This window comes from Pleurodeles waltl, chromosome 2_1 (genome assembly GCF_031143425.1).
Source record: "Pleurodeles waltl isolate 20211129_DDA chromosome 2_1, aPleWal1.hap1.20221129, whole genome shotgun sequence".
Taxonomy (NCBI): Eukaryota; Metazoa; Chordata; class Amphibia; order Caudata; family Salamandridae; genus Pleurodeles; species Pleurodeles waltl.
The window spans coordinates 53,852,457-53,869,899 of record NC_090438.1 but is presented as its reverse complement, the minus strand read 5'-3'; the positions used below and the strand labels follow the sequence as shown (position 1 = coordinate 53,869,899).

The 17,443-nt window shown below is 48.1% G+C and overlaps 1 protein-coding gene across 1 annotated transcript in view; it reads right to left on the bottom strand.

Annotated features, from left to right (window-relative positions):
- The window catches only part of EFNB1 (ephrin B1), a 111,386-nt gene that overhangs the window by 6,050 nt on the left and 87,893 nt on the right, over positions 1-17,443 (bottom strand). The window contains exons 3-4 of the mRNA XM_069210001.1: positions 9,262-9,354; positions 2,965-3,090 (exon numbers count right to left, since the gene is read on the bottom strand). Coding sequence (XP_069066102.1) covers positions 2,965-3,090; positions 9,262-9,354 — 219 coding nt within the window. The remainder of the gene's footprint in view (positions 1-2,964; positions 3,091-9,261; positions 9,355-17,443) is intronic.

Genomic DNA, 17,443 nt, shown 5'->3' with positions numbered 1-17,443 from the left:
GGGCGCGGGGTAGTAAGTGGCAACCGCAAACTTCTGGTATGGTCCACAAAGCACCTCTACACTACTGGCTTATCTCTTGTATAGTGGGGCGTGCCACCCGGGAGCCACACCTCTTGAGAAAAAACCCTGAAGATCTAGTGTTTAAGGGTGAAAAGCAAACAGTGATAGAATCACCACAAAATTACTGAAACGGAAAGGGATTAATTAGAATTTTTTTTTTTTTTTTTTTTTTTTAAAAAGGGTGGGGTCGGAGGCAAAGTTTTCCCAAAGTTAGATATATTGTTAATGGCCATCAGAGATTTAATTTCGACTTTTTAAAATTCTCTCCGAACTTGAAATGTTTTAGGAAAAAATGTTCTTACTTTGGTGATATTGTTACTAGCGCTGCTGGCAGTAGTAAGATTAAAGACGTATTAGTAGGGTGAGGAGCCCTGGCTGTAACACTAGCAGGAGCGCTTGTAGGTGCGCTGCTCACAGTACTTACAATACACAAGTATGAGTAGGGTAAGGAGCCCTGGCTGTAACACTGGTAGGAGCCCTTGTAGGGGGTGCTGCTTGCAGTATTAAGACTACAGAAGTATTAGTAGGGTGAGGAGCCCTGGCTGTAACACTAGCAGGAGCGCTTGTAGGTGCGCTGCTCACAGTACTTACAATACACAAGTATGAGTAGGGTGAGGAGCCCTGGCTGTAATACTGGTAGTAGCCCCTGTAGAGGGTGCTGCTTGCAGTATTAAGACTACAGAAGTATTAGTAGGGTGAGAAGCCCTGGCTGTAACACCAGCAGGAGCGCTTGTAGGTGCGCTGCTCACAGTACTTACAATACACAAGTATTAGTAGGGTGAGGAGCCCTGGCTGTAACACTGGTAGGAGCACTTGTAGGGGCGCTGCTCGCAGTACTTACACTACAGAAGTATTAGTAGGCTGAGGAAACTTGGCTGTAATACTGGTAGTAGCCCCTGTAGAGGGTGATGCTTGCAGTAATAAGACTACAGAAGTATTAGTAGGGTGAGGAGCCCTGGCTGTAGTAGGAGCGCTTGTAGGGGCGCTGCTTGCAGTACTAACACTACACAAGTATTAATGGGGGCCACAGCCCTGGCTGTAACACTAGTAGGAGCCCTTGTAGGGGTGCTGCTTGTAGTACTAACACTACAGAAGTATTAGTAGGAAAGACTCTGGCTGTGACTAGTAGGAATTACTACTGGGCGTAGAAGTATTAATGCTACCGGACAAGGGGAAACTGTGCCACAAGCAAACATCAAGCAAGAATGGTTTCAGGTTAGTAGTTTTAGTATGCCAAGACCCCCTCTACATTTCTATGTTCTAATACTGGGGAAACAGGGCACCCTTTTTGAGAAAGGGGGGGGGGGGAGATGAAGGGGCCGATTTTCTTCTCCCCACCCAAAAGAAAATGAAGTGACCTCCTTACAGAGTCTCATCTATAGCCTCAATCTTTACCTGCCCCTGGTAGCGCCTAGAAGACAAGTTATTTAGGAACCATATTTAAACCTGAAACAGATCGATTTCGCAGTACATTGTCCGACAGATTGTTTTAATACAAAAAATTAGTGAAGTGCGGCAGAGTAATCCAATGGATCCTGCTTACTAGGGTAGCTCCTCCTGCTGGCTTTCGCAAAATTCCTAGATTTCTTGAAGGATCAGGGGGGTCCTTGCAACAGAATGCAGTCACCTTACTGCGCCTCCAGCAGGGGGCAGCAATGTGCCATGCTGTACGTGGGACATAGAAACAGCAACACGCAAACAAAAATAGAAAACGATAAAGGACTACTACTTTGGACTAGATGACGGAATAATGCACAACATGTGAATCCAGAAGAGATTCCCTCTGCAAAACAGCCCTTAGGCTGAGGGAGCGTGGGGCAGTTTGAGTTACTGTGCTCTAAAGTGCAACATTTGCGCATGGAGATGGGTTCAAGGTGCAATGAGGTAGGTGTGTGTGTGGGGGGGGGGGGGGGGGGGGGGGGAGGGGGGGAGGCTGTAGGGCGCAATGATCCCTCCTTGGTCAGTGAGCTCCGCCCCAGGAAGTCTTCCCGCCTTAAGGCTCCTCAACCTTTAGCAGGGCACGGGGTGAGAGACCTTCCAGGCGCTAATGCTCCCCCTCCCTAACACACAGGGCAGAGTGGCATTCCTCGGGTCTTTAAAGGCTCAGAATGTAACTTTCCAGGGACCCGGCTTCCCCCATAAAGCTCCCGGATTAGCAGCTAAGAAGTGTAATTATAACGTACCTGCAGCTAAAGATAGGCAAAAGCTTCTGGGGCAGCCTAGAGGGCGTGCAAGGTGTGTGTGTGTGTGTGGGGGGGGGCGGGGGGGACACAGGAGTAGCAACCTCAGTCCTGACATGCATCATTTGAAGAATATGGTCAGTGCACCTCAGCCGTGGTCCTCAGTTCCAACGACAAGTGTAGGCCCCAACACAAAACGGAACCAGCGCAGCTCTGCTAGTGCACCCCAATTTCGGTTTGTTGATGCCTCAACTTATCCACTACAAAAACTATACCAATGCACAGCTCTGGCGAGGTACCTCAGTCTGCATTCTCAGCTCCCCACATACTGCATGCAGTGCGCACAAGAAGGCTCATGCTGACCCCTCCCCGCCCCCCCCCCATGGCCTGCATGTACAAAGGTGCCCATGCACCCCATCGAGGTCTGCAAGAATGCCCATGCCCCCCCTATAGGCCTGCATGTGCAAAGATGCACATGGTGCCCTCCAGGCGCGCAAAGGTGCCCAGGCCACACTCCAGGCGCGCAAAGGTGCCCAGGCCACACTCCAGGCGCGCAAAGGTGCCCAGGCCACACTCCAGGCGCGCAAAGGTGCCCATTTTGCCCCTGTGGTGAGTATGTGCAAGGATGTACATTGCCACTTCCGGGTTGGAAGGACACGCCCCCCTCTTCAGGCAGCCACTGATGCACACAGCACAACAGCCGAACCAGGGCTCTTCGACGTACCTGATTTTCCAGAGTCCTCTACTGGGCCCCGAATCCTGGGCCCCACTGTAGCGACCTTCCCTGGGGTGTCCACCTCCTTGAGCAGCCGAATGGTCGTCGTCTGCTCTGGGACGTACGTGCTTGGATCTGCGGAGGACAGAAACGAGAGAGTGATTACAGACTATCAGTGCACTGAAAGGAAGCATGCTTTTGCATGGTGACGTGGGAGGGATCTAGTTCCGGTCTGTGCCTTGCCTGAACTCGGGGCAGGGCACACCCACCATGAACCAGTCACCGCCGGAGGAGAGAAGGTACAGACGTCACCTGGTAAGCCAGGCACTGGGCAGTAACCCCTATTTTTCACCCCGGGGTGGCAGCAAAGGTCACAGAGAACCAGGAGACACAGAAAGAAGGCTCAGGGGCGTGGCTGGGGTGCGCCCCGTGCCTTCTGTTGGGTTTCCATGCAAACAGGAATATGATGAGGGAATGCTTGAATTCATATCAACTACTGGTGACTGCTTAGGGCGCATTCCACTCCATCATTTTGAACCCACTCTGCAGTACTAGATAAAGACCAGCCATTGGCAAATCAGTCATGGTTCTGCTCTAACGGAACAGTTCGAGCAAACTGCCCGGCGCACTCCAGATGGGAACAAAACCTCAGGCAAATCCAGGCCTTCCTGGGCTTCACCTGTAAGACATACTCTGAGTCCTATGGCAGTCAGCACAACACCCACGTCTGGATTTAGGACATTAACTGCAAACAAGCATTTGCAACGCAACGGGTCTCACATTTGCTCGAGTTCGAGCTATTAGCGTTGTAAATTCCTAACTGGACTTTTCTTGCCACTTAAATTGAAAATGAAACTGAACACAGTCGACATAAGCGAGCGGATTCAGAGCGCCACGGCCGCCAGGAGCATGAGCACGAAGGAGAGACACGAAAGGAAAAAGAAGTTCGCTCTCAGTCACAGGTACTGGCAAATCGTGCAATTATCCATCTAACAGGGGCAGTCTGCAAGGCGGTAACAAAACGGCCCCAAGGAGGGACAAACGTAAAGCATTTACCAATGACTACGCTTGCACTGCTGCTACCCCGCGGTACTCATATACAAGCTAAGCTTGCACTGCTGCTACCCCGCGGTACCTGCTATGTGCATGCACAAGGTAAGCTTGCACTGCTGCTACCCAGAGGTACCCATATACAAGCTAAGCTTGCACTGCTGCTACCCTGCGGTACCTGCTATGTGCATGCACAAGGTAAGCTTGCACTGCTGCTACCCCGCGGTACGGGCTATGCACATATAGAAGCTGAGCTTGCACTGCTGCTACCCTGCTGTTCCTTTCTATGCATAAGCACAAGCTAAGCTTGCACAGCTGCTACCCCACGGTACCTGCTATGTGCATGCACAAGCTAAGCTTGCACTGCTACTACCCTGCGGTACCTGCTATGTGCATGCACAAGGTAAGCTTGCACTGCTGCTACCCCGAGGTACCGGCTATGCACCTATAGAAGCTAAGCTTGCACTGCTGCTACCCTGCGGTACCTGCTATGTGCATGCACAAGCTAAGCTTGCACTGCTGCTACCCCGAGGTACAGGCTATGCACATATAGAAGCTAAGCTTGCACTGCTGCTACCCTGTGGTACCTGCTATGTGCATGCACAAGCTAAGCTTGCACTGCTGATACCCCGCAGTACCTGCTAGGTGCAAACAAGCTATTCCGGCACTGCTGCTCCCCTACAGTTCCTGCTACGTGCTCATACAAGCTAAGCCTGCACTTCTGCTACTTTGCCTGCTATGCGCGCATACAAGCTAAGCCTGCACTTATGCTACGCACGTATACAAGTTAAGCCTGCACTGCTGCTCCCCTGCTGTTCCTGCTATGTGCACATGCAAGCTAAGCCTGCACTGCTGCTCCCCTGCTGTTCCTGCTATGTGCACATGCAAGCTAAGCCTGCACTGCTGCTACTCTGCTGTACCTGCTACACACGTATACAAGCTAAGCCTGCACTGCTGCTACTGTGCCTACTACGCGCGCATACAAGCTTAGCCTGCACTGCTGCTACTGTGCCTACTACGCGCGCATACAAGCTTAGCCTGCACTGCTGCTACTCTGCTGTACCTGCTACACACGTATACAAGCTAAGCCTGCACTGCTGCTACTCTTCTGTACCTGCTACACACGTATACAAGCTAAGCCTGCACTGCTGCTACTCTGCTGTACCTGCTACACACGTATACAAGCTAAGCCTGCACTGCTGCTACTTTGCCTGCTACGCGTGCACACAAGCTAAGCCTGCACTGCTGCTCCCCTGCTGTTCCTGCTATGTGCACACACAAGATAAGCCTGCACTGCCGTTCCCCTGCCGTTCCTGCTATGTGCACACACAAGCTAAGCCTGCACTGCTGCTACTCTGCTGTATCTGCTACGTGCGCATACAAGCTAAGCCTGCACAGCTGCTACTCTGCTGTACCTGCTACGTGCGCATACAAGCTAAGCCTGCACTGCTGCTACTCTGCTGTACCTGCTACGTGCGTATACAAGCTAAGCCTGCACTGCTGCTACTCTGCTGTATCTGCTACGCGCGCACACAAGCTAAACCTGCTCTGCTGCTCCCCTGCTGTTCCTGCTATGTGCACACACAAGATAAGCCTGCACTGCCGTTCCCCTGCCGTTCCTGCTATGTGCACACACAAGCTAAGCCTGCACTGCTGCTACTCTGCTGTATCTGCTACGTGCGCATACAAGCTAAGCCTGCACTGCTGCTACTCTGCTGTACCTGCTACGTGCGCATACAAGCTAAGCCTGCACTGCTGCTACTCTGCTGTACCTGCTATGTGCGCATACAAGCTAAGCCTGCACTGCTGCTACTCTGCTGTACCTGCTACGTGCGCATACAAGCTAAGCCTGCACTGCTGCTACTCTGCTTTGCCTGCTGCACACGTATACAAGCTAAGCCTGCACTGCTGCTCCCTGCTACACGCATGTTCTACTGCTTTTCTGAACCTGTTGTGTGAGGGAAGCTTGCACAGCTGCTCGGCTATACTTGTGAGTGAGGGAAGCTTGCACAGCTGCTCGGCTATACTTGTGAGGGAAGCTTGCACAGCTGCTCGGCTGTACTTGTGAGGGAAGCTTGCACAGCTGCTCGGCTGTACTTGTGAGGGAGGGAAGCTTGCACAGCTGCTCGGCTGTACTTGTGAGGGAGGGACGCTTGCACAGCTGCTCGGCTGTACTTGTGAGGGAGGGACGCTTGCACAGCTGCTCGGCTGTACTTGTGAGGGAGGGAAGCTTGCACTGCTGCTCTGCTGCACTTGGGAGTGAGGGACGCCTGCACAGCTGCTCTGCTGTACTTGTGAGTGAGGGAACCTTGCTCTACTGCACTTGTGAGTGAGGGACGCTTGCTCTGCTATACTTCTGAGTGAGGGAGGGAGGGAGGAAGCGGGCGCATCTGCTCCGCTGTACTTGTGAGCGAGGGAAGCTTGCACAGCTCACGGATATACCAGCGAGAACACTTATCTTGAGTATGCGCTTAAGTCCGGCGTCGGGCTTGGAGCTCACATTCTGGAGTTCAGCGAGTGCTACTCCGGCAGACAGGAGGCGGTGGCGGCCAGTGACCACATAACTGGTCCAGAACCACAGAACCGGCGTCAGTGGAGACGATAACCACAGGGGATGTACCCCCTCTTACAATACTGCCCCTTGAGACCGGGCCTCAGTCACTGTTCTTGCTGTAACACTGTCCTGAACACTAACTAAAGCCACTGGAATTATGCTGCAATGGAGGCCGAAATCCTGCTGAAGTGACATAATGCGGCAGGTTCTGTGCCAATATGATCTCTCCATTTGAACACAAATACGGCCTTTGGCAAAAGTTTCATTAAACTGGCATCAGGTTATCACCCGAACACGGAAATCTCCCAATGAAGGGGACGTGCTCATCTTTGCAAAAGGTCTGCGGCCCTGCGACACCGCATGGGAAGCATTTTATTATTTAAACTAAGGTCTGAGCTACAAACAATATTTTTGGAAATGGCACGGACGGTGGCTTATGTGGCAAGAGCTGTAGTCGCAGCATCATGAGAAACCACTGGGGCAAAGTTTACCGCCAGTGACCCCAATCACAATCCACAGAACTGGGGTTCACAAAGACGCAGCAAGTGAAACCCCAACAGAGACACGAGTGTTGGGGCTGCGCCTGGCTGCTTCCGTTCTAAGCCTTTGGAAACAAAATGCCCACATATCCCACTTCCAGCGAGATCTGTGGAGGTCGCACATCTGGCCTCTGAGACCTGTAAAGCAGCGGTTTCCAGTGCAGCTCAGGAGCATCTATTGTGCAGGTGAAAGGTGGGAGTCCCGGGGCACTCTCACCCCCTAAATATCCTCACCCAGATCCATTCTCCTTCACCCCACTCGCTATGGGCCTCCACAAACCGGACCAGACGTCGTTCTGTAGTGTAAGCGCTTCGGTGGGATGCTTCAAACAGAGAGCGCTATACAGAGAGCGCTATACAGGATTCCTGCCTCCAGGATTATCAGCAGCGCCGCCGTAGGGGGCAGCCACGAGCCTTAACCCGCTCACGTGGCGGGTGCGGGGAGCCCCCGTCCATCACAGGCTGAAGAGGCCTCTAATCATTAATGGGGGTTAAACAGAAATCAATTGGTTGCCATGCCTGGGTCGATGGGAAACCAGGCAACCACTTCACAGGTTCTGAGATAAATCAAAGCCTGGGAGATCATTAAACAGACCCTTATTCCATCACCACACCCAGGGGCACCTCGTACCATGCACAAGGGGCCATTCCGGAAGTAACGCCTCCTGCATGCACCTGGTGGACACCAAGAGGCCATACCGGAAGTAACGCCTCCTGCAGGCACCTGGTGGACAACACCAAGAGGCCATACCGGAAGTAATGCCTCCAAGCACCCGCAAGTCAGCTCAAGCGGCTATACTGATAGCAACACCTCCAAAGGGCACCCAGTGGTCTCCCCAAGATGCCATACTGAAAAGAATGCTTCCAGTGGGCACCAAGTGAACTGACAAGCGGTCCAACAGGAAGTAACGCCTCCTGTGGGCACCTCGTGTTCTGCCTAAGCGACCATACCACTAACAACGCATACAGTTGGCACCTCGTGGTCTGCCCAAGCTCCCCTACTGGAAGGGACGCCAGCCCCCCGTCCTGGTGAATGCGTCCTTGGCATGCACCAGAGATCCATGCCTCCTCGCTGAAGCCGGTGGCCACTCGCTGGAGGCTGCAGTCATGGGCTGAGGAGGTTGGAAGGGGTAGGTTGTGTCGCTGTACGACATGGGTACTCGCATTTTCCCAGGGACCAAAAAGTATGGTGTGCAGTAGGACCAAGGGCGGCACGGATACCAGCAGGGTGGGCAGGTTGTTATAAGGTGGGCGTAGGGGAAGTAAGCATCTACATGGAGTGGACAGTGAGGAGTTGAGGGGATCATTGCACAGTGTCCTAAATTAAGCCGCTAGTATCTAGGAAAGACAGACGTGACAATACTGCGCTATACTGAAACCCTCCCGCACCTTGGGGTAAGCCTTCTCTGCTTGCTATCGCTACCTGGTGAGAGTCAAGGGTACTTCAGTACTAACTTAGTCATTTAATTTGAATAAAATCGAACTGCAGAATGGGAAATCAGAAAACCTGGTATCAATCCTGGCTTCCCCACTTGACGCCACTGTGTGATCCAAGGCAATTGTTTTATTTTACTTTGCCTCCTTTTCCTCCATTATCACACAACAGCACCTTGAAGTACACAACTTCAAGATGTGCGCTGTACGAAAAAAAAAATCATTAAAAAAATACTTCAATGCACTGATATAATCTGATGTACTAATGTGAACCACTCCTGTATGTTAAATTAATCGTTTTCTGCTCTTTGAAGAGACCACATTTCCACGTTTGTTGCAGGTGGTCTTTAACAATGAAGATGTTCCTGCGGTTGAGTTGTGCAGGACACCATATTTGCTTCTTTTGCTATAGTTCACTCAACAAGTAAATAAATACTTGCTGGTTTGATACCCAGCTGCTCTCAGGTAAACATCAGCCCAGTGCTGCTGCTCACAAGGGGGCAGATGAGAAGGTCGGGAGGGCTGCAGGCGGCCTTCATACTTCGAGTGTCAGGAGTAACAGCAGCACAAAATGGTGACTTCGACACATGAACTGGAGGGGGTGGGGGGGGGGGGGGGGGGAAGGGGTTGACTAATAAACTCAAGCTCGGGGAACCTCTCCAAGTCAGTCACACAAGACTAAAGCCTTTTCTGGGATTAGCAAACTGTGCCCAGTTGAGGGGGGCTTACCTTGGCCAACTTTCATTACGATCTTCATAGACCTGGACTGGCAGACACCCCCTTCCCGGTTCTCGAGGCCTTCAAAGGTGCCATTTGATGTGGCTGCAAGAGAAGAAAAGACAGAGCACAGGTTATTGTATAGAAGGAGAGCATGGCTGGCACTGGATAATACAGGTAGACAAGATGTGCCTAGCATAAACCCAACCACGCCCCTACACGTCATCAGCGTTGTCAGCCAATCTCCGCGCGTAAAATGTTTTGTTTACAGCTTGGTGATCAGTTATGACCGAGGGCGTGTCTGCCTCCGCCCACAGGGTGCAAGTCCCAGACTAAACACATGCCGACCACCACGTCATAAAAAGCACAGAAACAGTATAAAAAGAAAACCCTAAACACCTCTGATTAACACTGATGAAGAAAGAGTTATTCCCTAAAGTTGTAAAAGCCAACAATTCCTCCACACTCCTGCAGGGTGCTCAGATTTCTTCGGTATGCGAAGGATAAAAGGCAGAATCAGCCCTGGCAGGATGTGAAGGCAAAGTCAGTTTAGGGTACACGCTTGGAGCGAGGGTATAACTGGCTGAGCTGCACCAAACTACTACACACCCCTCCGAGAGGCTTGAAGCGCCCACCTGCCTATGAGAGAAGGACCAGCAGAGAGCGCTTTATCTTCCTGAAAATGGCCGCCTAAACCACCAGAGGCCCTGGAACGCGCCAGTGTGTTTAGTTAACAGTTGTCTATTAACCCAACGCGTGTCCAAGGCTAAAAATACCAGGACAGGTCCTAAACCAGGTTTAGAGTCGCCATAAAACTCAGAACTCATCACCCACAAAAACTTGTGGCTCTTTTCATCCTCCCAGCCGCCCTGGGTGTGACTTTTGAGCCTACTAGAGACAAGTTCAGCAGTTGACTGGGTTCTCCTTAGCGCAAGCCAGCCCTGGACCCGTCAGCAGCCACACGGTGGCCCCAAGTGGTCGCCAGCTTTACCGCTGCTGACTCAGCACTATTGTCCCACCAGCCTGCTCCGGCCATTTTAAATACATTTATACCCGTCTCACAAAAGGTAACCTTAGAATTTTGGTTTAAGTTAAGACTTTTCATCTAAATTTGACTACTTTTCGGTATTCACAAAGTTAAGTTACGAGTAGTATCTTGACGTCTGCACTCTGGCGGAATCTCCACACGGAGGAGAGTGCAGAATCTCCACACGGAGGAACAGAATCTCCACAATCTGAGCAGATATATGCGTCGAGTGCGAGATTACACTCCAGGAGCCGAGTGGAATCTCTGCAGTCCTGGAACGCGGACGTAAAGATACTACTTGTAACTTACCTTTGTGAATACAAAAGGTTGTAAACTTAGACTTTTGGTCCAAGTTTACCTTTGTGGATCTGACCCCAAGTGTTTCTGCCTTCAAAGCTCGGCCCACCTAGGTCTTTACTGGAAAGTCGCCCTTTAACTGACTGTCATGGATTCAAAACAGAAAAGCTATTAAATCCCGCCCACTCCTTGCAGAGTGCACCTGTTCGCAGTTGTGACCCTCCCCCTCTTGGGACTATGTTAAAAAAAATAAGTAAATAAAATTGGATAAAATAAGAAAACATACACAAGCCAAGTTGCACCACAATATCTGCACCAGGGCGGTGGGCTGCCGCCGACCTGCACCAGCCTGAGAGGCCTCCAACCGACCTGCACTAGCCTGAGAGGCCTCCAACCGACCTGCACTAGCCTGAGAGGCCTCCAACCGACCTGCGCCAACCCGGGAGTAGTTATCTCGCCCACCAACATTCCCAGGCTGCTCTGCAATAACCAATCTCTAACCTTCTTAAGATGTGATGTTCAGAACCAGACAGAGCTGCACAACAGACGTATGGCACTCCCTGTACCCCAGATGATGCTCCCAGAAGTGAATCAGATGCGGCCTCCTGGCCCAGATATTACACCAACAACTGGGTACTGTGGTCCTGATGCGACCTCCACTGCACAACTTAATAATCCTAGTGTGGCCACCGGAGCTGGACTCCATCCTTCAGAACTGGAACGCAACCAGACAGCAGTGCAAACAATATTCTCCATGAAAGCTCCACAGTGGACAGAATACACCACATACAGCCCCCTGAAGAAGACATTAATGCAGAGTGGGTTTTCAGGGCTGAAACAAATACACCGGATATGACGTCGAGAGCAAGGAACACCACACCAGGTATAGTCTATTCTGGGTCATTCGGTGTGTCAGCTTCGAAACTGGACCAGATTCCAGGGGCGGACAAGCCAGAGTTGTGTACAGTGGAAGTCCCTCACCAGGTCTCCTCCAGCTGTGCACCTAGTTTACTGCGTCACCCTGAACCATCAACTGGGGCTCAGATACCGAACACCCCGGGCGGCCCATCACGTGTCCTCGCGTGATACGGGGCCGTTCATGTCCCATCTCCCAGCATGCACCGCCCCTCAGATGTCTGTACCTTTAAACGCACAACTCTGAACTTGGTAACACACAACCCAACACATTCCGGAAGTCTCCTCTGGGGAACATTCGGGCAAGCGTGCCCAGGAGGCAGAGACGCTTGGCCTTTGACCCCCGTGCTCGTGAAATCCTGTACTCTGCATGCCTCTGACTGCTATAAAATGCGGGGAGGGGCGTGGGTCCATAAATGCATCAGATGGTTACCCGGTGTGCGAAAGCCAGCACAGATGGCTACAGTGGCAAAGACGACTCCTGCCCAGAGCACGTGCCCTAGTACAGCACGCGATTTCACACCATTGTACACATTGTTTAAAAAGGTCACTTCCTTTTTTAGTTGCAAGGCAAATAAAATATCAGGATTTAGGGCATACCAGTGATCGAAAAAAAGCTATTAAAAACAAAAACTACATTAAAAAAAAAAACAAAAAAAAAAACAAAAAAAAAAACGTTTTGATGCAACTAGGCCTCCAAAAGCAATCGCTGCATAAACAGAAAATATGGCGGTAGACAGCTCCATAATGGGGTTTTCATCGCTTTACATACTAGAAAGGGATGTCCCTTCCAAAACAGAAACCCAGCTATGGTACAGCAGTCTGGAGCGATTAGCTAGAAATCAACAATTAATAAATTATTGTCCCGCTCAAGGATTCCAATTTTAAATCTATATTACAAGAAGCCAATCTGGCGTGTACTAATTTTTATTCAACTGTCTTAATTTAATAATGCAATTTAGCTTTTCTAATCAGAATAGGTCTTATTGGTTTATGGTTTCAACAGTTATTTGCTTTACGTTTCATCGTTTAGGCGGTTGGTTCATAACAGCACGCTACACTGCAACTTAGAGGTTTAGCTTAATTGTTACTGAATTATTTTATTTGTCGATAAAGTTTACACAAACAAAATACACATACAACAGAAAAATAAGAACCAACTTTAAAGTAAGCCTGTCACTCACTCTAATCTTCGGGGTTCAGCCTATTAGCAAACTCAGTTTGGCTAACACCGTGCCCTGGGCTGAAGGCAAGTCCTGACCCTAAACTTAAAATGCAAGACTTACGTTAAGGCTGAGCCCACGCCGCTCTACGACTCTAGCCACTAAGCCAAGTCTAGCGCTAATCTTAAAAACTAACCATCACCATCCCAGGTCTGTCTGCAGCCGAATGTCAACCTGCGTTTTTCATTTCAGTAAAAATGGAGAAAAAAAAAGTTCAAATGTATTTAGTTTACTTATCAGGGGCTCTTAAGTGACCAGACAGTTGTTTTATGAAACTTACTAATAAATACATTTTATTTTATTGCACATACCTAAAAAATATATAACTTTCCATTTGCGATAAGGTATCAAGGTGTGAAGAGAACGGCACATGTGTTGCCCTCCAAAGCACCCTAACCCTGGTGAATGCTTGCCACTTTGGCATGCCAGGATTCCCACCTAACTCGGGTTATGGAACTGCAGGATGAGAAGATGCTGAAACTGAAGTCTGAATCTCAGTTTAGTGATAAGGGTTAGAATAATTTTGTTTACAAGTACATCAAGCAAAGCAGTTATGGGGAAATATAAATCAGTCTTTTAAACTTGTCCAAGAGACACCCACCAACACTACCACCCAGAGGAGAGCGGCAGATGGCAACATACTTATTTACCTGCAACAATAGTTGGGTCTGGCTTAAGAATACAGCTGCCTGCTAGACGTATTGTTACCAGTTCTTTAAGACATCCGTAGAGAGGGTGTTGTGTCCGCCTAGAAGTTTTAGCATCTCACCTCCTGCATCCGGCTGTTTGGAGCATGATTCCTCCTCCCAGGAAGTGCTTTGATTGCAACACATAAGGACGTTTGTAGATGTGAACAGTACAGTCCGTTACCATGATTTTTCTCTTGCATTTAATTCCTTATTTTCTGAATACTTTCTGTACGGAAGGCAATCTTTTTTTGCTAGTTTCGTCCAACATTGGCAAAGCCAAATTGGTCTGCTTTAATGCTTATAAATAGCATTTGTTTACATGACTTGTCAAATTAAAGCCAACACTATTGGATTTGCCAATGCTTGTTTTATAGTGTGCTGTGATATCTAGAGGTTGGGTTCAGAAATATTCTGAATTAAAAACACTTTTGGGCGTTTCCAACAGGCAGAGTCAGCATGGCTTGTGAACCAGTGTCTAAGGTCTGGCTGGAACTCGTTTTGCACAATATAAGAACTTCCAAGCTCGACCTAATGATTCCCTCAAGGCCAGCTTGTTTAGATAGAAGATGTTGGAAGGGGGAGACGGGGTATTTTAATTTAAATATCACACCACTGTAAACTAATTTCGAGGATACAAGACTTTCAACGGACTAATACATCCCGTGCAACGATCTGCATTTGAACCCCTAACACGCCTACTCAGCCTCTCATCTTTCAGAGGTCGACACGAGGTGGCCTTGTTCCATAATCAAGATCGGTCATTTCTCTCATGGCACCAAGTAACTGCCTCACTTAACGTGCCTTGTACAAATACATCTAAAATGCAAGGCCTTCTATGAAAGAACTCTGAACTTTTACAGCAGCTTGCGCACAGATGTTAGCGTTTAACTTGTTGAGCTAGATACAAACCAGGAGACAATCCCAAAATAAATAGATAAAATAAAATAATAATAATTATTATTATTATTATTTTTTAAAGAACAGTTGGCACAGTTGGTAGACTGGGTAGTTTTTCCAAAAGCCTGAGAGCTGTAGCAAAAAAAGATTATTTTCTACTGAGCACACAACCCAGTTGGCGGCCCCTTTTCACCAGGGGCTGGAGTGGCCCCATATGTTGCAATAGGGGCAATTTAAAAATCGACAGTTTTTGTCCAGAGAACAAAGGCCTGCCGCCCCAAACCACTGCATATTTCACTGTAGAAAGTAAAAATGCTTAAGTGGCCGAATCCATTCATACCCCCCGCCTCCCCAGAACATGCACCCTCCTTTCCTCTACAGGGAGTGCAGAATTATTAGGCAAATGAGTATTTTGACCACATCATCCTCTTTATGCATGTTGTCTTACTCCAAGCTGTATAGGCTCGAAAGCCTACTACCAATTAAGCATATTAGGTGATGTGCATCTCTGTAATGAGAAGGGGTGTGGTCTAATGACATCAACACCCTATATCAGGTGTGCATAATTATTAGGCAACTTCCTTTCCTTTGGCAAAATGGGTCAAAAGAAGGACTTGACAGGCTCAGAAAAGTCAAAAATAGTGAGATATCTTGCAGAGGGATGCAGCACTCTTAAAATTGCAAAGCTTCTGAAGCGTGATCATCGAACAATCAAGCGTTTCATTCAAAATAGTCAACAGGGTCGCAAGAAGCGTGTGGAAAAACCAAGGCGCAAAATAACTGCCCATGAACTGAGAAAAGTCAAGCGTGCAGCTGCCACGATGCCACTTGCCACCAGTTTGGCCATATTTCAGAGCTGCAACATCGCTGGAGTGCCCAAAAGCACAAGGTGTGCAATACTCGGAGACATGGCCAAGGTAAGAAAGGCTGAAAGACGACCACCACTGAACAAGACACACAAGCTGAAACGTCAAGACTGGGCCAAGAAATATCTCAAGACTGATTTTTCTAAGGTTTTATGGACTGATGAAATGAGAGTGAGTCTTGATGGGCCAGATGGATGGGCCCGTGGCTGGATTGGTAAAGGGCAGAGAGCTCCAGTCCGACTCAGACGCCAGCAAGGTGGAGGTGGAGTACTGGTTTGGGCTGGTATCATCAAAGATGAGCTTGTGGGGCCTTTTCGGGTTGAGGATGGAGTCAAGCTCAACTCCCAGTCCTACTGCCAGTTCCTGGAAGACACCTTCTTCAAGCAGTGGTACAGGAAGAAGTCTGCATCCTTCAAGAAAAACATGATTTTCATGCAGGACAATGCTCCATCACACGCGTCCAAGTACTCCACAGCGTGGCTGGCAAGAAAGGGTATAAAAGAAGGAAATCTAATGACATGGCCTCCTTGTTCACCTGATCTGAACCCCATTGAGAACCTGTGGTCCATCATCAAATGTGAGATTTACAAGGAGGGAAAACAGTACACCTCTCTGAACAGTGTCTGGGAGGCTGTGGTTGCTGCTGCACGCAATGTTGATGGTGAACAGATCAAAACACTGACAGAATCCATGGATGGCAGGCTTTTGAGTGTCCTTGCAAAGAAAGGTGGCTATATTGGTCACTGATTTGTTTTTGTTTTGTTTTTGAATGTCAGAAATGTATATTTGTGAATGTTGAGATGTTATATTGGTTTCACTGGTAATAACAAAAAAAAAAATATATACCCATTTCAATTATTTATTAAGTTGCCTAATAATTATGCACAGTAATAGTCACCTGCACACACAGATATCCCCCTAACATAGCTAAAACTAAAAACGAACTAAAAACTACTTCCAAAAATATTCAGCTTTGATATTAATGAGTTTTTTGGGTTCATTGAGAACATGGTTGTTGTTCAATAATAAAATTAATCCTCAAAAATACAACTTGCCTAATAATTCTGCACTCCCTGTATGCTCTTCCTAAAGTTCAGGAAATCATCAGAGCATCAACTATTCCAAATAAAAGACTAAACTCTTTCTTGATGTCACAACTGCCCTTTGCCTGACTGGCCCAACAGTTTATTCACTTTTATACCTCATTTAAGCTGCCTATGGGTCATACTACACTATTCTTTATATATAGAGAGAGCGATATAGATATATGGAGTTCCATGGCCATATATGTTCATGGAACTCCTCAATGACTTGCAATATCCTTGAAATGTACAGCAGAGGGTATTTTATTCCTTATAATACATGAGCACACGTCAACCCGCGCACAAAAGAAATAGTTTTTGTCTTACTCCTCGAGCTAGAAAGCAGCCAACAAAAACAAAAATCTATAGCATGAAAAATAAACAGTAAAAAAAAAAAAATTTGGGAAAAAATATATCAGAATTAGTTTATGGCAATTTAGATTTTTTTTAAAATGTACTAAATGTGTGGAAACAAAGTGTCTATATTTCCTGTAATGATTTATATGGGTGGGGAAAAATGTGCCATTTATATCTATTCTGCTGATCGGTTTTTCGGATTCCACAACCAGCATCTCCAGCTCAGGTCTGCTAAGAATTGGGTTTAAAAAACTACGAACATCAGAGTAAATGTGCCTTCATTAAATTATGCTGGAGAATGCGTGCAGCAGAGATTGGTACCATTAATAACCTACGTTGGATTGAAATCGAGGAGCAACAGCGTTACAACGATAAAGGCACTTGGGGTCATCACTTAAACAACTGCATTAAAGTGCTAGGCTTGCTCGATGCCTAAAAGTGGAACCTGGGCAAAGGGGAGTTTTATTGGAAGGCAAATGCTGTCACTAAGATGAAGTCTCTAATTTCTGATAAACAAAAATTGGCAAGAAGACAGCATGCATGGACTGTTTTAACATTATATAAAACTTTACGGGCTCAGGAATATCTAGCAGCATCCTTCAACCAGTCACTGAAACATCAGTTCATGCTTTTTCGATTCAGGTTGATGGAAACGAAAGACATGGTCCATTTATGGAGACAGCAAGTACTGACGACTGTGTGGGTACAGACGAGTCACTAGAACACATCTTTTGCATGTGCCCGGCTTTGCTAGGCCTCAGGATATTGTATTTGAAAAACCTCTTCAGGTCATTAAATATACGCTCATGTAGGCCGGCCGTTATCAGTTGGCTTAGTGGAC